This window comes from Penicillium oxalicum, chromosome VII (genome assembly GCF_001723175.1).
Source record: "Penicillium oxalicum strain HP7-1 chromosome VII, whole genome shotgun sequence".
Taxonomy (NCBI): Eukaryota; Fungi; Ascomycota; class Eurotiomycetes; order Eurotiales; family Aspergillaceae; genus Penicillium; species Penicillium oxalicum.
In genome coordinates this window covers 231,173-255,708 of record NC_064656.1, presented here as the reverse complement: position 1 = coordinate 255,708, position 24,536 = coordinate 231,173, and the positions used below count along the sequence as shown (strand labels likewise).

General features: G+C 49.8%; 5 protein-coding genes across 5 annotated transcripts; 2 read left to right on the top strand and 3 right to left on the bottom strand.

Annotated features, from left to right (window-relative positions):
- Positions 1 to 5,218: 5,218 nt before the first annotated feature.
- On the top strand, positions 5,219 to 5,533 carry POX_g08614 (uncharacterized protein; the record flags this gene model as incomplete). The annotated part of the gene is made up of 1 exon (XM_050117385.1): positions 5,219 to 5,533. The coding sequence occupies one exon, from the start codon at positions 5,219 to 5,221 to the stop codon at positions 5,531 to 5,533; it is 315 nt and encodes a 104-aa protein (XP_049965529.1).
- A 5,836-nt stretch (positions 5,534 to 11,369) lies between these two features.
- POX_g08613 (uncharacterized protein) lies at positions 11,370 to 13,337 on the top strand (the record flags this gene model as incomplete). The annotated part of the gene is made up of 4 exons (XM_050117384.1): positions 11,370 to 11,401; positions 11,504 to 12,674; positions 12,719 to 13,039; positions 13,125 to 13,337. 4 exons carry the CDS (start codon positions 11,370 to 11,372, stop codon positions 13,335 to 13,337), a joined length of 1,737 nt encoding a protein of 578 aa, XP_049965528.1.
- Positions 13,338 to 21,420: 8,083 nt separating this feature from the next.
- On the bottom strand, positions 21,421 to 21,657 carry POX_g08612 (uncharacterized protein; the record flags this gene model as incomplete). Its single annotated transcript, XM_050117383.1, has 1 exon — positions 21,421 to 21,657. The coding sequence occupies one exon, from the start codon at positions 21,655 to 21,657 to the stop codon at positions 21,421 to 21,423; it is 237 nt and encodes a 78-aa protein (XP_049965527.1).
- On the bottom strand, positions 21,658 to 22,017 carry POX_g08611 (uncharacterized protein; the record flags this gene model as incomplete). Its single annotated transcript, XM_050117382.1, has 1 exon — positions 21,658 to 22,017. The coding sequence occupies one exon, from the start codon at positions 22,015 to 22,017 to the stop codon at positions 21,658 to 21,660; it is 360 nt and encodes a 119-aa protein (XP_049965526.1).
- Positions 22,018 to 22,527: 510 nt separating this feature from the next.
- On the bottom strand, positions 22,528 to 24,386 carry POX_g08610 (uncharacterized protein; the record flags this gene model as incomplete). The annotated part of the gene is made up of 4 exons (XM_050117381.1): positions 22,528 to 23,117; positions 23,188 to 23,817; positions 23,876 to 24,062; positions 24,120 to 24,386. 4 exons carry the CDS (start codon positions 24,384 to 24,386, stop codon positions 22,528 to 22,530), a joined length of 1,674 nt encoding a protein of 557 aa, XP_049965525.1.
- Positions 24,387 to 24,536: the final 150 nt, after the last annotated feature.

The following is a 24,536-nucleotide window of genomic DNA, read 5'->3' as shown; positions in this document are numbered from 1 at the left end:
AGTACAAAAGCGAGAACAAGCGGTGTTCCCATAATTGGTCCCTCTGTAGAGCCGGTCATGAACGGTAAACGTGATATCGACCCTGGAGGTGGACTTGGCTTTCAGGCTTGACCAAGACAGCTTCGAGATCAGGTTCCCGCTGTAAGACAACTGGATCCCAACCAAATGCCGAAGCCGAGGTGTGCTCATCGAATGAAGCGGAGCTGATGGACGTGGATCGGAAAAGGATCCACTTGACTTTTTCCACTTGCAATTTGCTGCGAGGGTGGATGTCTCTTTTCTCGGGAGAATTGTGTCTGGCGGCAATTTACCCAGGGCGGATACCCCTATACCGTGTAAAGGGTCCAACTCCGTACTCTAGAAACAGCAGAGCTGCCAGGATTCCACCATGAGAAGATGAAAATGGAACAACCTACTTGTGGACCTTCGTGACTCTCTCCTGATCACATCAAAATGATCGCAATCAATAAGGGGGGAGGGTGGCCAGGGCAACCCCCATACCAAGCTTGCGTGAAAATTGCTTGAGCCTGGCCGTACTCGGGATTTGATCCAAACCCCGCGACAAGCCAGATTCGAGTTGGCGCATCTCGATCGTCAGCATCAGCAGTTCAGCGGCAAGACGTGAGGAACGACGAAGGAACGAGGAACCGTTCCAGGCCCCACTGTGAACGGCACCAACGGCGACTGCGCACTTTTTCACTGGCCGCTCCAACCTCCTCGTCGATCCCTTCCGGTCGTGATCACCCCCCTGTTCTTTACCTGCCCAGATAATTTTTTTTCGAATACCACAGTCGAGATCACACAATTGGAACACCATCTGTTGAAAATGCCATGTCATCCATGTTTTGTGGAATGAGGACACACATGTCATATTTGTCATTGGCATCGGGCCTGGGTTGTTCAAGAAGAGCATCTTTCGCTCGGAGAAAATCCAGGCACGCTGACCTCCCCAACACATGTCACTGTCGATCGCGACCCACGTCTTTTTGGACTAATCCATTCTTCCCCTGCCTCCGTCGGTGACGACAGCAGCCCGGTCTGAATGGCGCTTCTCACTGCCCACTGGCTCTTGTTCATCGTTCCGGTATACTTTGGTTGGCCGCATCGCATTTCATGAGGACACACATCCATTTTCATCGTCGAGAGAGACACGGACGTACATGGAATGGCTTTTCATGTTGTATCAAACAAAAGAAAAGAAAAGCATGTCGCATGTGGTAGAAAATCTGCAAAGTCGGGTAGGGTTGTGACTGATCTTGCTCTGACAAACCCCCTGCCAGGCTTTTCCCATAAGTAGTATTCAATGGACTACATAGCAGAGTTGTGTTGTATTACAGAACAGACTTGTCTCAAGGGGCATACTTAGTGGTGGTCATGTGAGAAATGAATAGCCACCTTTTGATGTACATGAGGAGGTGCGAAAGTGAGGATTCAATGGTGTATTGCATTTAAAACATTTTTCGATGTGGACAAAAGGGACTCCGAGAGCTCTCTCTCTTTGCCTTGTTGGTATAGCGTCTACTTAGGGTGATAGAGACCACTAAGAAAAAAAGTGCATTCGATTGACTTCACGACTTTACACCCGCCTAGCGACCCATGAACCACCAGCGGGATGCGCCGAGTACATGCGTCGGAAGATCTCGGTTCTCCGTCGATTGTAACAGTACTTATTCAATCTTCCCAGGCATCTGCCAAGTCAAGTCTGACCATGACTCGGCATGAGATGGAAACTCCAACTGCCAGAAAGTGCCCGGTCCCGACATAGCGTGGCCGTGAATCGGCCAGGATGCACGGTTGCCCTATTCAGGCAACCGATCATCAATTTCTTCTCAACCTCAACCGTCCCATCAAACAAAATCCTCCGTCTGATGTTTTTTTCTTGGATCGGGCCCACTTTCTTGAATAAAGAGCGCAGGAGGGTCTCTCCTGCACAGTTTGAGAAGAAAGCACCCTGGAGCGTTGCGCGCCTCTTGTCCTGGGACCGGGATGAACCCAAGTACCGCCATCCATACCCCATGAAAAGTTTGCAACTAGACGCGTCACAGTGACCGAAACACCGAATCAAGGTCCCTGCATGAATAACGCGCAAAAAGAAAAGAAGAATTCAAAAAAAAGCACCCTGCATTGCCCCTCGCCGGGCCGGGGGCTCTCAGACATTCATGTTGGAGTCGAGACACAGACGATCACCCGCTAAATGTGATATATACTGAAGCCCCTCTCTATCTACCTCACAAGCTTTTCAAACTACTCCAACTCACATGATTTTCAAAGAGGGTTTGACTTGGATTCGACCAACTCACATTCGAGGCGTGAGCTGTGAAGATTTGGGCGGAAAGGGGTACAGGTGTGTGTAGAAAGAGTCGGAACGATTGGCGGTGCGTCCCGTGTTGGTGCCTCCTCCACCTTTCCCACGTGAGAAACCGACAGTGCATCAATTAGGTCTGACACCGGTCGGTCATTGGCAGCGCGCCTTTTGATTGCTCTATCGTGTAGATCAAAAATAGTTTGGATGAGCAACCATGCATACATAACAGAGTGACGATCTTTCAATGGGGCGAATTTGATCGCTGGTGGGAGTCGGTAGCACACTATTACGTGAAAACATTATTTCAAACAGATGGCATGTTTTGGTAATGGGGAGAGAGACTAAGGATTCCACTGATACACAGGGTAGAATCCATGTGTAGCCTGGCGAAGGAAGTGGATTTCCTCGTCAGATTGGTGATTTGCGACCATTTCTTCTCGGCTGTTACATTGAGGTATTCCTTGTTATTCTGTTCTCGCCTCCTGTCCCTGTGTGTGTTGGTTGCTACATTATGCATATCTACCCGCCATTGATGATCCAATTTAAGAACTGTAAGGCATCGGCATGAGTATATACGATTGATTGCACTAGTACGAGCAAACCATAAACGACCGAGCATGCCCTATCCCCGATCGGCTGTATGTCTTAGCGCTTTCCGCCTAGTTGGTAGGGAATAAGCTATTGTTTTGTCGAGTAACCCAAGGCGGCAAGATGAGTCCGGAGCAACATGGCCGAGCCAACTGATCTGCAGGGCAGAGAGGTCCATCCTTCAAGAGATGCACTAGTACTCGACGACTAGTTCATACTTCATAATACCTTTACTCTCAAGAGCCCTTATCGCCTCCCCCCCCCTCCGCTGCACACCATGCTTGGTAGTTTCTTCTCATCCTTTCGTTTTGATTTCTTTTTTCCCCCACTTACCGATCAAGAGGGAGACCCTCAAAGACATGAAACTCGAGAACGAGCGTCAGTTTATCTTTTTCGTGGGCAGGTTAGTCTGTTCACGGGCTGGTAAATCATTTCGCAGCTCGCTCGGGTCTTCCAATGGGAATCCGTTTCACTTGGAGACAAAACCGTTAGACCGTGCATCTCCGGTACGTTTGGAGAAGTCTGTGCATAAGACCCCCACTCCACCCAAACTCAAGAAAGAGAGGCTGGACTCGCCCTGAACGAGAGAGTGAGGAAACAAGGAACAAAACCACTGGAAAATCTAGACGTCGCAAAATGTACCCGGGATGAGGCTAGCAAAGATACCGTACAGACGGGATCTGTCGAGAAAAAGAGAAGAGAAGAGATTCCATTTGGTCATTGGACTTATACGAGCGTTTGGCAACGAAGAGAGACCTCAGTCGTGCTTTCTCGGTGTCTTTGAGATTGTGGACACTGGACAGAGCAAGGGTCAGCGTTACTGATTGTACAGCAACGAGGCTGGACGCAGTCCGCAACCCGCAGTTCCGCATCACGATAGTCCGGAAATGTCCGTCTCCACTCCCGAGATGGCACCGAATGGAATGATAACCTTGTTTAGAATGACGTGACGGGCTGATTTGTTCAATTTTACCCGTCAGATGTCAGATGCCAGAATCTGTTAAAGAAATGGGGTGGTCTCCTTGAGCAAGAGAAGGGGGGAAATATGAAAAGAAAAGAAAAGATCCATGACGGATATGACATACCAACGGCTTGGGGGGGTGGCCCACTCAGAGAACCGGCGAGAGAGAGCCAGCGCCGTGATGGGGAATGTCCCGAAATCAAGCTGACGAAACTGGAAGACATAGGATCAACGGCTTATGACTTGGTCACAATAATGTGCTGTCTCTTCCTCTTTTTACTAGCCACGGAAGAGCTGCACGCACAATCTTGAAAAAGCTGTATTGAACGATGAATTTGTAATTTCTTCCCCTCGATCGACTGGTGGCTGTTCCGGTTAACAGCCCTCCCGCTCAGCGAGAGTCCGGGCGTACACAGTACACTCACGCATTGCATCTATTTAGTCGCCGAGAATCGATCGAGGATCGGGTGGCCGGAAATATCTTCGATAAGCTTACTATGGGTGAGCAAATTGTTAGTAGGGCTTGAGATGCATACTGGGTCTCTTTTCTTTACCAAAGTTTGCTTGCTGTGAACGAATCAAGATGACCCATCCAAGCCCGCCATGAACCCGGAAAAGCTCAATCATGCACAGCGACACCCAGACCTCTCCATATTAAAGCAGGTCACATCTAAATGAGACATGGCGTTGCCGGGGTGGCCAGGCGTGGACTGATTCTTGGGACTTTTGGCACCACGCAAGCGACCAAGAAGAGGAGGGGGTAAGGGAGAGCGTTAGCGCCATTCCGGAGAGGAGGATGGCATCCATTTTTGCATTGAGGGACCGGTATAGAACCTGACGTCACTTTCAGACAGCAATGAATCAGAGTTCATACTGGTCGTTAACTTCACTGCATCGACAGACTTGCCTGTCTCATTGCAGCATGGACCGGCTCAGGCCCTCTCTGCCAATCTCAGGAGGGCCTCTGAATCTCTCTTCAGTCATAATAGGCGAGCATCTCGCCGATGGCTAAGATCCCCCGGGCTGGAGATGAGCAGAGAGGGAAAGCCCCTAGCCCGCACGATCGGTGACTCGGGGCCGTCTGGGTTGCCAAGAACCGTCCGCAGCAGCAGCACCGCTGCGACCGTCACCCTTTCTTTGGGCCCGATCTCGATTCAAAGCTTAAGCCATGCGCTTCAAGATGGGGATGATGACGGCCCTGGGTGGGTCTAGACTAGTGCACGATCGGGTGAAATGCTCAAGAAGGTGGATGGTCCCGATAGCAGGCACCGGAGAAGAGATCTTGTCGGAGGTGAGTGGTTAGAAGCAGGTGAATACTAATAATCGTGTATAAAGGCCCAAGGGTCGAAAGACCTGGCCCAAACATGAACGTGCACTACCACGAGGACCGTTGCATGCGATCGAAGGGCTGTCTTGGACAAACAAGGCAGATGAACTTGTCTGGACGCGGATCCACCGAGGATCTGGCCAATCCCGGTCTCGATGGCGAGGGACTTGGTGTCATGGCTCTTGACGGTAGAGCTCCCGCTGCTGACAAGTTCCAAGGAACGAACAGGAAAGTCAACTTGCTGGCAGCCACATCTTGCAACAGGAGAGGGGGGGCTATTTGCTTGTCGGTCCTATCAATGGTGCTCAAGGAGGGGCGTCTCGCTTTACCAGGTCGTCGGGTGCGTGAGTGACGATATAATGTTCGACGCTCGGCTCTGGCCTCTCTGATTTGGTGGTGCGCTCGCCAAATGACGTCGTATGAAAAAGATGGTTCATTTTGACTTTTTGCAAGGCGCACCCGGGGTACGGCGGCTGTGCCCGTCGCCGAGATCCAGTTAGATCGCGACGGATGAAGTTTGACAAGCTGTACTTGCCAAGTACTCCTGTATCCAATTTGTCTCGTGAGACATGATCACAGTGCATGCACCGGATTGTGGGCTGAATCTGTCCCGAAATCCAATCGATCCAAAAGGATTTGTCTCTGAGGGGCGTTTCGACTTTCTAGGGTGATGGATGTCAAGGGGGTATGGTAAACGCGATCAATCTATCATTGTACAGAGGGGTCCACTCGTCTATTTGATGCCACGGTTGACTGTACAACATTCGGTACCGACCGTAGACCAAGTGGTGCTCAAGGGTGTTCAGAAACGGGAACATGTTCTATCACACGCCCACAGTGTCTGGTGGTGTTCGCTACCAAGGTGAGCTTTCACAGATGGCCACTGTCTGAGTACAGAAGAACCAGGCAAGTTCGCGGGACTTTGCACAGATTTGGAGCCTTTGAGGGTTGAAATATGGCGATGCCATCAATATTATATGAGTTGGTTCTTCGTAAAGTGCTGGGTCTAGTCTGTGTGACGTCGGGTCATTAATTACTAGGTAGTAGGTACTAATCACCTACTGTTTTAGCGTCAAAACACCGTATCTCCATGGGTGTCCTGTGTTCATCCGCAAGAAGCATGCATCACATGGAAGCCTGGGCAAATCCAAAAATCATTTCTCGATTGTAGTATGATATACCAAAGGGGCAGTTAGTACAAGCCAGCTTCGTGTCACAACCCGACAACCAGCCCAAGAATGGAGTTTTACCATCGATCCTCGACCTAGGCCTAAAATGGGTGCCTCGCTGCCGAATGGACTGTACCTGATTGCGGATTTTTTTCGGGTAGGGTTGACATCATGGCCCCCGCCCAGGCATGCCAATCAATCGGTAAACAACCGAGAGTAGGTTATTCCTGCGACAGAATGCTCGGTTGGGCATGTTGGACTCTCAGGGTCCCCCGGTGTATATTGAGATAAAATTACGTACTTTTGGAATGGGTTGTTCGTCTTTTTTTCAATTAAGGGTTGAGGTAGTCGACTTTCTGGAATTTATGCTATACTCCAGTCAGACATATGTACAGCCTGCGTATATCCACCTCAGAGCAACCCTGCTTCACACCGCGATATATGTATTATAATCTTGGACCACCACCTAGAGATTTGGGTGTTTGTTGGCTTTATTTCGGAGCATTGAAGAAGTTTGTTACTGTGCCATAGCTACATGCTCATTATAACATATTGGTGGTGTGTTCTGGTCACACATCAATCTTTACAGTGGGTTCTATTAGCTGGAATATGCGCCTCACGTGCACCATCCATGGGTCTCGTGGAAATAGTAAAATACTGAGCGCACATAAAGTGGGAATGCACTGGGTTTGACTTTCCTTGAAGGCTACTCGACCGCCTGCCAAAATCTCAAGGATTACGAATGTTGTCCCTAGTAACCGAGTAATAAATGTCAAAAGAGAAGCGACAGGAAACAGATAGTGGCCTTTTTTCTTTCTTTTTTGGGGACATCAGTGGGGTTTGGATTTTGGTCTTTATCCAGGTGAGAGGGCTTCCAGTATTACCGGAGTCATTCGGAGACGAGATTTACATCCACTCATCAATATGTGGGGTATGTAAGGTGTTTGAACGTAGAATCTCGGTAGAAGCAGTCAAGTACTGACACTCCTAGTCTCTCATAAGCCCGCACCTTGGGCTTCGTTTGTACATGGTTTCAGGACGTGCAATGACTTCTCTGAGAGACACTACGGGCGACCCGATCGTTAGATCCTGGGCTGTAAGGAAGGATAACTGATTCTTATCTACCTACCTATTCCATTGTGAGCTCCGAGATGCGCTAGTACGGACTGTCCATCGGGAATGTCAGCGAGGTTTCTCATATTCTACAGTAGGTCCACCGGCGTCGACACCTCCACTGTAGTAACGATGATACATTTCCACTCGGCTACGCGTAATCTCTAGTAGATGTCCCCCCACTTTTACCTATTGAGCCTCTCAAAGCAGTTTCAGTCCTCCGTCTCGACAATCCGTAAGACTTGATCGGGCTGGCATAGGCCTTGGATTAGAGTAATCACGGCACATCTGGCTTTCCTTGAGAGATAGGAATCTTTCCAGTCAAAATGCTTCAGAGATGATGGCAGGGGTGAGTGTTTAGAGTCTTGAGTGACCACAACGATACGATACGGAAGCTGTGAGCCTTCGAGTTTCAACGTACAGTATGAAAAGGAAGACAACAAAGCATTGTGTATCATTCTACAGGGATGATACAAAGCGCACGAGTGTACTGGAGTGTAAGTCGGCATACTTTTACATGCATGTAGGCTTGAAATGTACGAATCGAGGTACAATACTATACTGTACATTCCTGCCAAGTGCCATCTCATGGCAGGGGCTGTGAAGTAATCTGCATCCGCACACTACTGGCGTGTGCTGCACTGATCTGCTCATCTCGACCCACTTGACTATTCCTCCGATGCAGACCACGCTGCCCTCGATTTGGCAATGCCGTTTTCCAAGGTCGTGTGGCTCAAACTTTCCTGATTTTACATTTTTTTATGTTTTCCTGATCGTGTATCCTAGCCTACCTTGCAACACTTGACCGGGCTTTAATTTATCGTCAAAGGTGGCAATGTCTCCTGTCCACGTCCTACTGGTCAACGTACTCACACTCCTCTAGTGATATCGTTAATTGGCGGGTAATTTTTCTTTTCTTCTCATTTACGTGTCTGGGTGTCCATCTTTTCTGCCGTAAGATTTGCTTCTTCTGGGTTGTTTAAGGTTATAGTTGGCACTTCGGGCCCTGCCATTCTTTCGTCCTCCAATTCCACGCATTCCAGCGTCCGGTTGACAGTGCCGATGTCGTCCTGTTCTCCTTGATTCACGTCTGCCGTTGGCAGGAAATGACCATTCTGCGGTATCTAGTTTATTCTAAATTATCACTTTTTTCTCTCCCTGTCTCCGTCTTTCCCTCTCTCTATCTTCCTTGGCACTGCCATCGTGGAATCGGCATCCTGACACTCTACCGCCCTCTCCTCTCACGGACGCTCAGATGAAGCCCGTCACAATTGTTGTCCACAGAGAATGTTGACGACCGACTGCATCTGTGGATTGCCACCCCGAGAATTTTGCGGTTGCATGTAAAGTTCAGTATACACTGTATTGAGTACTGTGAATCGATTTGAGGTCTAAAGGCTGTTAGAATAAATCTAGTTCCCATCCGCTACAGCTGGACGACGGTACTGACTGGGGATGTAAACGATCTGGGCAGTGGGCCCTCTACTACCTTCTGACTCGTGTGATCTGATGGATTTCTGGTACATTATTTTTTTGCATCGTCGAATTAATGAATTTTGGTCCCTCTGCGGATTTATCTTGCGTATTTTCTTCTTCACTGTTTTTTTGACTAATTTTCGTGTCCCTCCCCCCTTTTTCCTCTCCGCTCTTTCCCCAGTGTCTCGAATCTGGCACTTCTGCTCGCATCTGATAGCAATTGTGGCCGAGTATATACGCTTACATACGCCAGTGACTGGACTGCAGTGCCTTCTTGTATCACACGCCAGTATTGTACTCCTCCCGTCCAGTCGTACTGCCAACGGGTTTCCCCCCTAATCCGAGTGAGTGACCCACTCCGGTACGAATGGTCCGTATTAACCATCCGTTCTCACGTCTTGTACTCGAATGGATCTGAGACCTTTCAAATCACCATCGATCCCTCATCCGCATCGATCGGAAAGATCGAAATCCTACCTTATTTGAAGTGAACATCCCCCCCGTTGTCTCACCAGATCGATTAAAATCTCCCTTTTCTTTTTCTGATAATTATTCCCTGCACCTGTGTCCATTGGCTCATCAGACTATTTGACCCTCTGCTCTCTCGATCGATCTTGACTCCTGCACCATCATCTCTACCTCCAGTGTCTCCTGCCTAGTGCTCGACCCTCATTACTTCCCATTCCTGGATCCTTCATACGGTCTCTGCTCCCGTGCCCTCGTGCCCGCCGTCTCATCCTCACTGTCCTAGAATTTGCCAGCATTCCCCAAGACTGCCTCATTCAGCCCTTGTCCATTCCCTCTTTCTCATCTCTTTTTCCTTTTTTTTAATTGTCTCCCTGCTATCAACACATTTGAAATCGACGAGGTCAGCGTTCGCTTGTCACCTGTTGGCCACGCGAGCTTGACTTTTTTGCCCGCTCATCCCACCCTTGTCCACCTGTCCCCATCCCTTGCGTGACCATTTCTCCATGATTCAGTGTGCTATTCACATGCAGACTTAATCTCGGAACCAGAAAATCGTGAATCAGATCGAAAAAGAAAAAAGAAAAAGAAAGAAAAACGGGTCGGGACCCAGAAAGACGAAAGGAGACCAAAAAAAAGTGGTAAAAGAAAAAAGAAAAAAGAAAAAAGAGAAAAGGAAAAAGAGAAAAGGAAAAAGAGAAAAAGAAGAGGAAAAGGAAAATAGAGAAAACCCAAAAAACCGCCGACCAAAAAGGTCAGATCCCCTCGGACCTTCTTCTGATCCATTTGGGTTGAGGCTTCGCCAGACCATATTCGCGGGTTTCCTTCTCAAATCCACCCCCTCTTCTCACGATTGTGTTTCCCTGCTTTTTCTCCACGACGGCATGTTGCTGGGCGTCGGCCATCAATAAACCTCCCAACCCATCCCACTCCCTTCTTCCTGGTCGGTCTTTTCTCGTGTTTGCTTCTACTCTGCTACCGACGGCGCCCACGCTGGTGTCTACACTGGACAGTCACCCACTCTACACCACTCCATCGCCAACCCTGGTCCCTGACAATCCATCCTGGACACTGTATGCTGAACAGTGAAAACTCTATACTAGTCTAAAACTCTTTGACAGGCGTGGCTTCGTGTGGGAAACCATCTCCCCCAGCGCCAGGACCGAATCAATTCCCGTCTCGGCCCCGATTGTGTCACATCTCATTCGTGGTCTTGACGCCACCCAATCTTGGTCTTTCTGCCCCTCCTCTCAGAAAGCCAAATAAATCAAAACAAAAAAAAGAACCGATCTTGGGCCGGTGGTTGTTGGTCGCAGGCCATCTAGAGTCTCTCTAAACTTGTGACGGCATCGCAGCCCCCCCAAACTCGCCGCCACACGGGGACCCTTTTCGTTGCCGCCCCCCCTCCTTCTGCATCGCAATCGAACGCTTTCATCCGTGGTAGACGACGGTCGCACGAGCACACTCCTGACGGAATTCTTTTGTTTTCCCTTCCCTTCTCATTTGATCACATTTTGCTTTCCTTTTGGGACTCCTTCCATCTTCCATCGTGCACCACTGATCTCGGACTCGGCCACCCTGCAAATCAAATCTGCGTGCTGTCGTTCTTGTTCACGATCTTGCAGCGACCCGTCACCGGTAGGCGGTCGACCATTCAAGTGCCAGTGCAGCTGACCGCGATCTCGTCGGGATCTTGAATGCACGATCGGATCGGTGCCCGCGCTACGATCTCAGGTGGATGAGGTCAGGAACTTTGTCGTGACTTGACGCCCTCTATCTTCCGACCGCCTCCATCTCTTGGCCACTCTAGACTTGCGCGGTCTGGTTATCTTACCAACCTTGTCATCGTCGCTTTCTTGTTATTCACCCTTGCTCTCCCTCTCTCCCTCTCTCTCTGCTCCCTCCCTCTCTGCTCCCTCCCTCTCCCTCCTACTTTAGTCCCTCCCCAAATCGCCGATCGTCGATATGGGGTCTTTGGAAGCCGTGTCCCGGCACAGGTAAGCTGGTCGTCCTCGTCCTCATCATCACCCATCGTCAAACCCGTGCGGCGCAACCGGTCCCGATCACAATGCTAACCTTGCGCTCGCCCTCTTCCACAGAGACCCTTTGCCCGCCATCGGTTTCCTCAGCAAGGACAACCTGGGAGGATATACTTCCAAACACTCCTCTCACGCCGGCTCCCCCAATCCTTCTCAAGCGTCCAGCAACATGTACACCTCCCAGTCCCTTTCCTATTCTTACGCGCCGACCACCAGTGCACCGTCACAACCGGGCTACCTCCCTCCCTCAGAACCACGTCGGCTCGTCGACGATGACAAGGACAAATCGGCCGGTCGCCAATCCTTGCCCTCCATCCACGAGGCTCTCGGTAACGACAATCATCTGCCATATCCTTCGTCCGCGTCTGCGCCGCCCTCGCAATCAGGACATTCCGCACCACCCCCTCCTCCCCAACACCTCCTCGGCCGGGCGGGTGTCGAAGGGCCTTCCGGGCCTCCCAATCCCTTCTCCAATGGCGCCGCTTCAACCTCACTGATGCGGGAACCGACATATCCTTCGCATCCGACCCAGCTTCACACCGAAACCTCCTCGCGGACCAGTCTCCCCTCGGTCAATACGCAAGACTCCCGCAACGCCTCTCTGCAATCGCTCAGTACCGGTCGATCGCCGACCCAAAGTGCGAAAACGGCAATGACATCGATCACAGGGTCACAAAACTCGACCTACGATTACAGTGCGCCGCCGTCCGCCGGGAGCATCGCTTCGCCCGTGGGCCATGGCCAGTTCCCATCCAACTACTCCTTCAACCCGTCGCAACAACCCCATCCACCACCAGCGCATCTTCCAAACGGCTCGTCCTATCATCCCTCTCAATATGACGGTCGTGCATACTCGGGTGTACCCCGGATGGACGATGGGAAAAATGGATTTGCCAGCCGACCACACCCCCCTCAACCTCATTCAGAATCGGTGAAGAGACATCTTGATATCTACGATGTGGAGACATCACTCAATGAGGTAAGCACCCTGAATCCCTCCTCGGGAGTCACCACCCCCTCCCCCTCCCCCTCCACGTTTTACTCCCCGGATTCTTCGATCCTTCCTCTCTGTCTATTTGACGCGTGTTCTGCGTGTCATGCTCACATCAGTCACCACACAATACCCGTGCATTGGGACCTTGCGCCGGCTCATTGGTGTGGAGACTCGTGGTGCGCAGAATTTTCATGCGTCCACCCACGAGGCTGGGACGGATGGAGCCACATCGACGGGGTACGAGAGTTTCACAGAACTGACAGTTGTGGTCGACCTTCCAGATTTCTGAATTTAGCACCCGCACCTTGGACTTTTCAAGACGATATGCTGCACTCGCGCATCAGACGCAACGCGCTGGACCTCTGTTGGGGTCCTTGCCCACTTTGAACGAAGTCGAAGAGATCCTTCACCTGCAGCGTCGAAACCAAGACGCGCTGATCCGAATTCGAACAGCCATCGTCAATCAAGAGCAGGCAATGGCCGAGCAGATGGCGCAACGAAAAGCGTACAAGTCGGGGGATGATGATCACATGGCCATGTATCAGGACGACTACAAAGGGTCCGGTGGCTTTGCCGGGGGTGATGCTAAAAAACGACGAGGAGTAAGTTTTTTGTTCCACGAGCTTTCATTTCTTCCATTGTTAAGACCCACACCATGGCTAATTGCTCCTTGTCGCGATTTTACAGAAAGCGGCTCCCCCTGGCCGCTGTCACAGCTGTAACCGTGCCGAAACTCCCGAGTGGCGGCGTGGCCCAGATGGTGCTCGAACGCTGTGCAACGCCTGTGGGCTCCATTACGCTAAACTGACTCGCAAAATGGGTGCCAACAAAGCAGCAACCATGGGATCCAATCTCAAGCCCAAGGTGGCTCACGAGTCTGCCTCGCCTGTCACCCGCTAATTTTGTCGATTTTGTTTCACTTTTCTTCTTGGCGTTGCACAGAAAGATTCAAGCGAAAAGGACACACGGGAGGGACACACACACCATATACGGATTCAAAAGGAGTTTTTGCGCTTGACTCATTCTTATCCCATCCTGTTCAACCTTCACCTATCTCATGCCCCCCCCCCCCTTTTTTTTTGGCTTGACTACCTTGTCCTCCCTTGTTTCTGTTGTTCTTTCTGATGAATCCCCACCCTTGTTGCTTCTTGCTCTCCTCGTGGACACGCGACGAGTATGGAACCTCGCTTACTCCTTCCCTGATGGCATACCACATCTGAACAGCAGTTCTCGCTCCTCCAGAGGCTGGGCCTGTTTGCTTTCTTCATCTTGGCGACCATTCTTATAATACCCTTGCAGCTCTGGCTATATCAGCTCCAAAGCGTAGACATTCCTTTTGACAATTCCTTGGGGCTGATTGCAGGTCACTCCAGTCGAAGGATATGGCTGGCTTACATGGGCTCGATCTTTTTACCGAATTTACAAAAGCCGGCATCGTCCTCGGTTGCTGTTTTTTTTCTCTATGTATCAACTTTGATGAGATCTTGCTATGAGAGCCATTTCAATTTTCCTTTTGATCCGTGAGAACTACTTTTGGCATGAAATGGATGTGAACCATGACAACGTTTTCATCATGTAACCAGAGACGATTTGAAATCACATTTACACTGGCTGTACCACTGCGCCGGGACGACCGCGCCTTGCGTCATGTCTCTGGGTCATGGTCCATCATACTTCTTGAAAGCCTACAATCATCAGGAGGGAAAAGGGAACTTTTTCCAGCCGATCCACACGACAAGTTAGGTTTACTGGAATACCGCGTGCTGATTGCTTGGAAATGGCCCCCATTGCTGCCACGTCCCTGAAAGCTGCTCATACCTGTCTCGCCATCTGGAAGAGTCCAAAACTCCTTCCTCGTGGGTGGCAACACCGTAGAATTTCTCACATGCAGCATGCTAAGCTTGGCAATGAATTCATGATGGACCACACTACCTTGGTGATTTTCCTTCTTCCTTTTTTTTTCAAAGAGAAACTAAAAGACACCGATAATATTTCTCTTCGAAAGAGGGGGTCTCCAGTATGATCTACGCCGTACTCTATCGAAGCAGATGGCAGATCTGTCTGTGAATTCTGTCCATCTCTCCACCTCACAAGATCGCCACTCCCGACAGTTTGGGAACATTACAATAGTTGACTGCAATGGTCCTAGTCGCGCAACGTGGCATGTGAGGCTGTCCATCTCCCAAAAAAATATAACAAAAAAGAGTTTTGATCCGACCGAATTGGAAACGAATCTCAAGCACATCCAGATTGAAGGAATGGAAGACCATCAAACTTTCGAGGTTTCCCATCCGTCCACCTCCAGTTTCGAGACATCCGGTCCATCCTGGGGACATTACATACATAGTAATAGTAGTACTCGGATCAGCTGCATACATTGGGGACAGATGTTCTATGTATGCAGCTACAGTAGTATGTACAGAACCTCTGTACGTCCGTATGCACATCCAGAGATCCCGTCAGACATGGACCGAACCCACCCAGAGCCCCTTTCACTATACTCAAAGTGGAAGCAGTATGTTTGGGTCAATCAGCGTGGCCACCGGAGCCGACCGTGCCGCGAAAGGATTCTAGAATCTCGGCCAAGGTCTGGGTGTTCCCGCAGTGATCGCCGAAATGGGATCCTGGTATTTGTTTTTCTTTTCTTTTACTGTACTTACTTACATCCTACCAGGCTTGGACTAAATGTACAAAGACAGGAGAAGCATACCAGGCAGACTTGTTAGAGTTGATGGTCGAAGTGCTGCCGCTGAGTAAATTGCAAGGAAAAAACATGAGCGCGCGTGCACGAGCGGGAGAGAGAGAGAGGAGGGGGGGAAAAGGACAAGACACTAGGGTTTGATCAAAACAAAAATCGAATACATACGCCTGAGCACCGCAATCTTGCCGGTACCCACCCATCGTCTCACACGCATACTGTTTGTACATGTTATGTATGTACTGTAGGTTGTAGCGAACGACACTGAAACCCACCTGAATGAAAAAGAAAAAAAACCAAAAACTCTCTTTTCGTTGGCGGAGTTCCTTGGGAAGCACGTCGTAGTGGACCCACTTATGCCCGATAGAGTTTGGGCCTTATCGAGATCTCTCGCTGACTGTGAGCCCGATTCGGACTCTAGTCCCAAAATCGAATGACGACCGATGAGCGGTAGAAGGAAGGGGATGGGGCCGGAGATGTTTCCCAGTGAGGTCTCTGGATGGGCAGATAGAGTGGGGATCGAAGTTTTCATACATTACACATACTTTCTGGCGGTTGAGTCTGGCTTTTCTGCAGGATTCCCGTTGTACTGTCGGCTAGGACGAGGTACATTCTACATCCATGATGCAAGTATGTATATTATTAGATGTGTGTCCATGGGTACTTGAATTTGCACTCGAGTACAATTGCGGACGGGCTTCTGTGTATACGACGGTGTCGCCGTCGCCGGAGGCGGTGTCTAGAACCGTTTTTGTAAGGCAGCTTGTCGGGCTCTTCTATGCAGGGTTCAAGTGCTCGCCTTCCAGATCACACTGTTCTAGGCCTAGATTAAGGTGGTTCACGGATCATATGGTTGAGAATCTGATCACGAGAGGACAACCGACATGTAGCTGGGAGTTTTACAGGAGACCAACACGTCTACAGTTTATGATGCAATCATCATGTTGGGAACACCTGGGCAGATCAAGTACATGCATACTTCGTGCACGCCCCCCCCCCCCCCCCCCCATAAGTAGGTCAATTGTCTGTTCCTTGATCATAAGCGGCCTCCTCACGCTCAGCTACCCTTGAGTATACTAATATTGTAGGCAAAGTTCAGGCATTTACGTTTGATGACTGGGAAAATGTAGTTCAAACACACCCAAGCATATCATTCACTCAACCAGGACTGTACCCCGGTGGCATGTCTTTTTTTTTGCTCCAGACACGTTCGGGCAGCGGGAGCCCAAAGAGGTTTCTGATCGTTCGTATAATGATGTACCAAGTCCGTCATAGGTAGCTTCGATCGATTTGCCCGATCAGGAGGGGCGGTCCGCTGATCGATCGGGGTTGCCCGTGCGGGAGTAGTTCAATCTCGGATCGGGCTCGGGGACATTGCTCCACAATCGCATACCTCCTCCAGCTCCAGCTCCAGCTCCTTGACCGCCTGTTCATGCAATGAACCCATATGCTTGGACGAATGTAACCTACTTGATACTTGCACGGTGTTACACGCCAATCAATCGGGTTGTAGAAAATGTATGATGTTGTGGTGCATTGGCGTTGTATGATCTCCATGTCATAGATAGAAAATGGTGACTTGGCTTACGATATGGAGGAATGGGTTTTTTTGACAGGGGGAAAAAGAGAAACAGAAAGAAAATTAATAAAAGGATGATACCCCGAAAGAAGCAAATCCGCCGTTAAATAGCGGGGGAAAAAAGGATGGAAGGAGGCCTAGAGCCCGCTGGGAAAAGGAATCCGAGGCGCGTGGAGTCGATGCTTAGGTATACCTGTCATCCTTTCACTTTTTCAGTCCTGTTCATTACTATGTAGGCTACAGTTATACCGCAGTACATGTACGCTATGTGACATCCCCCATGGAATGAGGAGAAAGATGCTTATTTCTTGTCTATCCGAGGCGGATTTTACTCGGGATTGAAGGAAAATTGTGCTCGATTTTACTTTTTTGGATAATACATACTAACGTACGTGCCGATCTCGACAGATCTGTCGCATGGAGTTTTAACGGGAGGTTGCAGGTTGCAAAATGCAGGAGGGCGGGTGCACTACAACCACGCGGAGATACGTTTGAGGTTTTACGCCGAGTACAAAAGCCCAAGAATTTGAACAATTCCAAAGGTAGAGGCTGGTGGGTGACTGGCACTATACCGTGCCCAATTTCCCACCAGAACATCCCGACTTACTGTACTATTGCAAAAATGAGTGTTGAGGCGCTAGGTTGAATACACAGAATCATGAACAGTACAGTACTCCTCAGATGAAGATCTGCGATTTGGGGTTCCCTCAAACATGACAGTTCGGTCAGAGTCCCCTGTCGCTGACTCAAGTATATGTAAGCTCCGAGGTCTCCTCAACGCCGTGGGAATGACGAAGGAATAACCTTAAACTCCGCTTTCCAAATGCAAATCTGCCAGATCTGGCGCCTAGGGCAACTATCAAGTGTGATCGACACAAAAACCTCCTACATAACGAGGGAGGAAGAGGAATTTCGGTGCTTTGTTATCGTCCGATCGGACTTTTGCTCCATGCTCTGTGTCTGACTTGCCAAAACCTCGAAAAAAAAGCCTATTTTCAGTTGAGAGGGAGTTGAATCGTGGTAATCGCGCCCGATCAGTCGTGTCACACTAGTTTCAAATGGGGATTTCTCGTGGTCGAATGAAAATGGCTCACGTCGTGTGTTCCCACAAAGAGGCAAGGGATTTATCAAGGTTTGACCCGAGACGGCGGGTAAATGTCTCATCCAAAGGACTCAAAAAGGGGTCGCATGAGGAGTTTCGGATTGGGAAAGGGATGAGAGTTTGATTCAGTGGGTCGACGTGGTGGCCCTCGTAAAAATTGCAGCGATACTGTAGTACTGCAACGCTGCTGCCATAGACACAGGTCCCGCACACTGGAAATGTGTACCTAGGATCATGACATACTGCAAGTACTTCTGAATGTTCAGTACATCCTGCAGGACTGTATCTATTCCGTATGGACCACAATTCCATCGCGTGTGATGGTTATTTTCTGAGGTGCAGTGGGGGCCCGAGCTCAAACTAGCAAGGATGTGCGGAGAACAATCGAGATCTTCGGGGCGATCTCGATCAGTGGGGCTGGCGCCGTGTACGGTATCGGCGAACCGGTAAGAAGGCCGAATGGCTGGATCCTTTACACAATCGAGTCTCGAGCCAATCAAATTCACACATGAGGGTCGAGTGATACAAGTGTATGTAATATTGCTATGCCAGACGGGATCTAGAAACATGTTTACCTATGCATGCACACAGTCCGAGGGAAATGGCCGAGCCAAATACATACAAGTAGTGTACACAGTGCACGAGATCTCGGCGAGAGCGCTTGAGATAAAGTTTGATCAAATATAGTATTCTTTTTGCTGCTACATGTGTTTTGTCTAGGTATTACATGATGAATTTACAAGCATATCGATCGACCCGATCGATTGTTCAAGATGATTGCCCCGCAAAGCAGAGCGCTCTTAGGTTTCTCGTGCTCTCCGCCCCTCAGTACCAGATGCTCCACTTTGTCGTGAGGGACGATAGGTTTGAACCCATACACTGGCGAATTGTGTAGCTGGGCCGCACATTGTATAGGCATCAAGAGACTCATATCGTAATTTGAGCGTGTGATGGGAATGAATTCAAAGATCCATCTAGGCGTGGCGTCGATGCACCTAGTTGATACTCGACGAAATCGTCAAAATTTGACTTTTCAAAAGATCAATAACCGGGCAGTCGAGGTCAACATTGACTCTACCAGTAGATTCTAAGCCCGGGTGGGTTCACGGTGGACTGTCAACAAACAACCTGATTTGGTTCTATGTATGTTCTGAGGCCACCATCTATATTATTTGGTACATGGCTTCCAGTTCTCTCAACAAAGTTTTCATCTGAGTATCAATACATTGATGTTTCTCGTCCACCCCCCGGTGTAAACCGAGACACATGTCTGAGCTACTCCTGCATTTCTTGAAACAGATTTGTAATTTGTGCCATTCCTGCCAATCACTGTTATTATCAGGTATTGAAATTCTTCTGAATGTATGACAAAAAAAAAGTCTTACTGAGCCACCTTTCGCCTGTTGTGTAACTAAAATGGTTGTGGAATCCTGTCCGCACTATCCTATTGGCTGCGCTACCAGGTGGTCCATTGCACCAGTCAGGGTATACACAGATTTTTTATTCTAATTGCGCGCTTGCTGAAAATCAGAGTAGGAAACGTGCGTGCATACGAGAAGTATATGTAGAGACCGTATGACAATAGTGAGTTGTAATATGTGCAATGGGCATCTAATAGGTAGTCTAGGTGTCTCCTATTCTGTATCTGGTATGCCCATGCCCGGTCATCTCAATCACTGTCTGTGATCATAAAATTATACAATTACAGCCGCAGTTCTCCACTACCTTACCCGGAGATCGGCCAGCACTGACTTACATGATGCATACCCAAGTCTGGAATAATCACCATCCCGCAGATGCCCATTGAATCATCCATCGGGCAATTCCTAAACTCAATCTTGCGTTTCACACTAGGATGCTCATTACCCTCTCATCTGTAATTGAGTCGTTACTACAGCATAGCATCTTAAATCTTGCATATTGTACCTTGAATCTGAGGTACGAGCTTTCTACTCCAATCGTCGACCGTCAATTGAGACGGCTACTGCGCACTGACAGCCGGGGCGGCCTATCAAGTCTCACGACTCGCTTATGCTTCGTTCCGATTGCTCTCTCACAGTATCCATACTATGCATTGCATTGCCAAAGGTGGTTGGTTCGGTTCCCAGTGAAAACCGTTCTCTTTTCGCCGCAAGGGCTCTGTGGATCGCACATGAACGAGGTCATTCAAGCCGTAGCCAATGACGGGAGATCCTACCCGAGAACCCTCTTCAAGTTAAGATCTTCAAAAAGGTAGCGACCCGAGCTCCCGTCTGAAAAATGTGTCCCTGGGTATTTCTTGCCATGTATGCAAATTCGTCTCGCGTGGAAGCGGGTCCAAGGGAAATCAGAATCAAACAGGATTGGACGGGTCGTCTCGCCGAGAGAAAGCCTTGCATTCCTCACTTACCCAGTCGGGTCATGCGAATAGTTTCATCCACTGCGAGCTGGAGACGAGTCAGAATTGTTCTTGATCGACAATTACTTCCACAGAGGCTACGTAGTTGTGCATATGCAGGCCATCGCGCCGCGTCTGGCAGCTGTCTGCATGACTCGAACCGTGACTTTATTTCCTAGATACTCGATAGGAAAGTCGGAATATTCACTGAAAGATATCCCATTTGATCCACTGAATGTGGGATTCCTGGACTCATGCCTGTCTTGGTTCATCAGAAGGGACTACTCTGTAAGAATGCCTGTGTGGTGATCAGTCGATTTCTGGCGCTACAGATTCCGTAGGGAATGCAGGATGTGTCACGTGAAGAGAAGATGAGTTCAGAGACTCCCGTCTGGACAAATCAATTCTCATTGGAAGGGGGGGGGGGGAGGAAATAGATCACAGGACTGTCAATTGATAATGTCTTTGCGTGATTCACTTTGAAACCATCTTCATCCTCGATACAGCCCGACAGACGTTGTATGTGTTGCCTGAGACTTGATGAGACAAGGGAAACGCCCCTGCTTGAACAAGAGCATATAGTATGTAGGCCTCCGAGGTCTGTGTCATGGCCTATTCCATATAGCAAAGAAGTAATTTAGATAGGAATAATCTCGGGATGTCATGTTTGAGCCGCAGTAAATGCTTTGAGGCAAGATCTGCATGGTATAGTACTACCTAAGACAAATTTAGGGGCTCCGCAAGGGGGCGTGTCTATCAAAGCATCACCGATCAGATACCACGTTCCTTGAATAGTCACTCGTGAATGTCACAATATCCATTTACACTCAAGACGAGCATACGAGCTCGCTGGGTTTAATTGAGCCTTGCTGTGGGGAGTGCCTTAAGGAAGGTAGACCGGTCACTGCGGAGGACCGCACAGTAAGTGTATTCGACACCAATGCACCTGAGAGCACACAAAGTCGGAATTACACAGGATACATACGTAATGTGATCGAAATACTACGACCACGTTTATCATATACACTTGACGTTGCTTGCTAGCTCTAGTGATCGGTAGGTACCTGACACCTAGTAAGTCATGATGTGAGGAACAAAGCTCTATAGTCCCTGGGAACCAAGTCTGCAGTCGGACGACCCAAAGGAAAGTAGAACGTAGGATGTTCCACGATAGATTGAAACAAGTGCGATTATGAGATTTCAAACCTGAAATACAAGACAATTGCTTTATGCACAGTCCATCTCGAACTTACTTTTACCACCCTTTCTTAGGATTGACAGGGAACCTGTCAAATGGCACTTAACTTCCAAGTCAAACCAAGCGCTATCGCGTACACCAGACCTCGCTAAACAAGGTTTGTCTCTGAAGCGGCGACTTGTCCTTGCAGTACTCTTCACGACCATTGCGGATCCGATGGACAGCAAATTGCCGGCGGGAGGCGAGCCTTGCACATGCTCATCCATTTATGGCTTCCAACCTTGGACGGACTGACCAATGAGCGTCATCGCAATCTCGCGGATGTTGACCCCAACTCCATGCAAGCGATGCACTGTCCCAGTAAATGTATAGCGATGGAAGTGGTGGTGAGTGTTCCCGGGCGCCGGCGTTGGTTCGGGCTTTGTCGCATCCGACGGAACGCCCCGCTTGGATCCAAGTCCGCCTGCAAAGTCAGAACTCCCATCCACCTGATTGGCCGGCAATCTGTCGCTGGGAGTTGAGATCGATCCGGCCGAGTGCAGCGCACTGGGGAAATCCCCGATCGGGGACTTTGCGGGCCAATGGTAGATCTGACGACTGAGATGCACATCCGCATTGGCGTTCATGGGCAGTTTGAAGCGCTCGTGTCATTGCGTGAATGGGCGGGCTTCGCCCCCCCCTCTGACACAAAAAAGGGCTTCGGGTTCCATTCGAAAGGGCCTCGACAGGCGAGACTGGAACCCCAATGCGTCGAGTCCCACGAGGCTGGAAGACGTAGTCGGAGAATACCGTCATTCGTCAGATTACTTGTCCATACTCTACAGCTAATGGTCAACGACCCGTATCGATCACAGAGCTGGACACAACTATCTCTTCTCTCCAGTGAGGGAGCAGGGCATACCACAGGTCCACGGGTGAGGAGGGGACAGTGATGAGATAGACGTGGGACCACAGTGAATTGACAAGTAGGATGGATCTTCTGGTGCAAAAAAAAAAGAAAGGAAGGAAGAAAGACAGGGATCATGATTCATTCTTTGAATGTTTCAATCTGGAAAGACTACTGCCTGGCTTGCAGAGGGAGACTGCCCTGCATGAGAAGCATCTCCCCCCTCCCTCCACACGTTCCCCCGCGGCCTTCAGCGCCAGAGCGCCTTAGCGATTGAATTGATAAAATCAATCCCTTCTTTACGCCATGTATCCGCTTCCATGTAGCTGGTCACGTTGGCGCTGAATACCAGATCAACGGGCTTATCTTTCCCATACGCCTCCCAACGCACGTTCGGATGGACCGCCTCGGAGTTGGGGTTTAGGTCGTGAATGAATGAGATCCACATAGTCGCCATCATGTCGCTGAGGTCAATCCACGACTGCGGTGCCCCGGCAAACGGCTTGCCATACTGGTAGCCGCGGCCCGCAATATTGTTGAATACGAAAGCAACTTCCATGAAATGAGTGGTTCCCGATGGATTTCTGTCCACGGGGATAACATCAAATCGGTAGCAGTAGGCTGGAGTGGAGGCTTCGGTCCATGCCTCGCATTGGCGCCGCCGGTTGGCGTGCATTGTCGCATCACCAGCAAAGGCACTAGTACGTCGCCATTCATAACCCCTCGACGGTACACGCTGGTCTCCCAAAAAGGCAGGAATCCCTTGTGACGGGTCGTCGGGATAGAGCTCTAGAATTCGCTGAGCAAGTGGAGGGGGAATTTGCTGGCCCCTAGAGCCATCTGATGTACAATGTTAGAGAGAATCGGAATCCCCCCCGGGAAAACACACAGAAGAACAGGCTGAGCTTACCTGTCAAATACTGATACCATTGCTCCGTGGTGTTGATTCCCACCGGTCCAAAGCCGGTGCCTTCGTCCGAATTCGTTCCAGAAATGATAGGCACATTGACAAATTCATGGTTGTCGAGCTGCACACTACCAAACTTTTGCATAATGTCTCCGTCCACAACCGGTGTGAACGAGTACGCGGGATTGCCATCTGTTCCGTTAAGAGCTGCATTAAGGGTGTCAAAGGGAACTTCTCGCAAGCATTGGAGCGTGTCTGGCACTCCGGAGCAGTTCACAGCGGCAGTGAGATTGTCGTATGAAGCTTGAAAGGTCGTGAAATTGAGGGTGTTTGCGAAGTTGGGGTTGATCGAGCCACCCGACTCCATGATGCCAGCTCTGAAGAGTTTGTCATCGCGACCTCCGTATGCGGTCAACTGGTAGCCTACGGACATGCCACCGGCCGATTCACCCCAGATGGTGACTTTCTTCGGGTCACCGCCAAACGCAGCGATATTTTCCTTCACCCAGTGCAGCGCCAATCGCTGATCTCGCAGACCAAGATTGGTGTTTCCAGTCCCAGAGACTTCATTCGAGCTGATGAAGCCCCAGGTAGAAAGTCGATAATTCAGCGTCACCGCAATGAAAGGTTTTCCTAGTCGGATTGGAATGAGTCACTGGCAAGATCAATTCTGCTTCAGACAAGACCGTACCTATTTTGTGGGAACGCTGGACGAGGGTCGACATGTTGTACCGCTCGTCTCGCCCAGATCCCATGAAGAAGCCACCTCCATGAATCCAGACCGCTACTGGAAGCTTCGAACCATCTTTCACAGATGAGTCACGAACAATGTTGAGCGTCAGACACGCCTCTGAATTGGGGTACCATATCGAGTCCGACTATCGACGAGTGTCAGCAACAAGGCTATTCGGGAAATTGAGTCCTTGATGTCTCACTCCATAGCCGACACAAGCGTCTGAGTACTCTTTGGCATCTCGTGCGCCTTTCCAGGTCTCATTCAGGGACTGTGGAACTCTGAACCGGAGATTTCCAACTGGCTGCTGTGCATATGGAATACCCAAGAAGAAGTCCTGATTGTAACTTGGGCTGTGAAGTCCTGCGTACGTCCCATTGGCAACATGGGCTGTCGGAGCGCTTGTAGCACTCGGAGCTGCATTTGCCACTGCCCAAAAAGCGAGAAACCCAGTTGCAGCGGCGAACATTTTTCACGGACGCTGGCAATCGACTCGGCGTGTGTGAAAAGAAAACGAGCATCGTTGCGTGTCAGCCACGGGGGCTTCTATGTATGCGATCCAAGAATACTGGGAATGCACGCAAGGTCAGTCATGCGGGGTGTCTCGCAAGACTGTCAG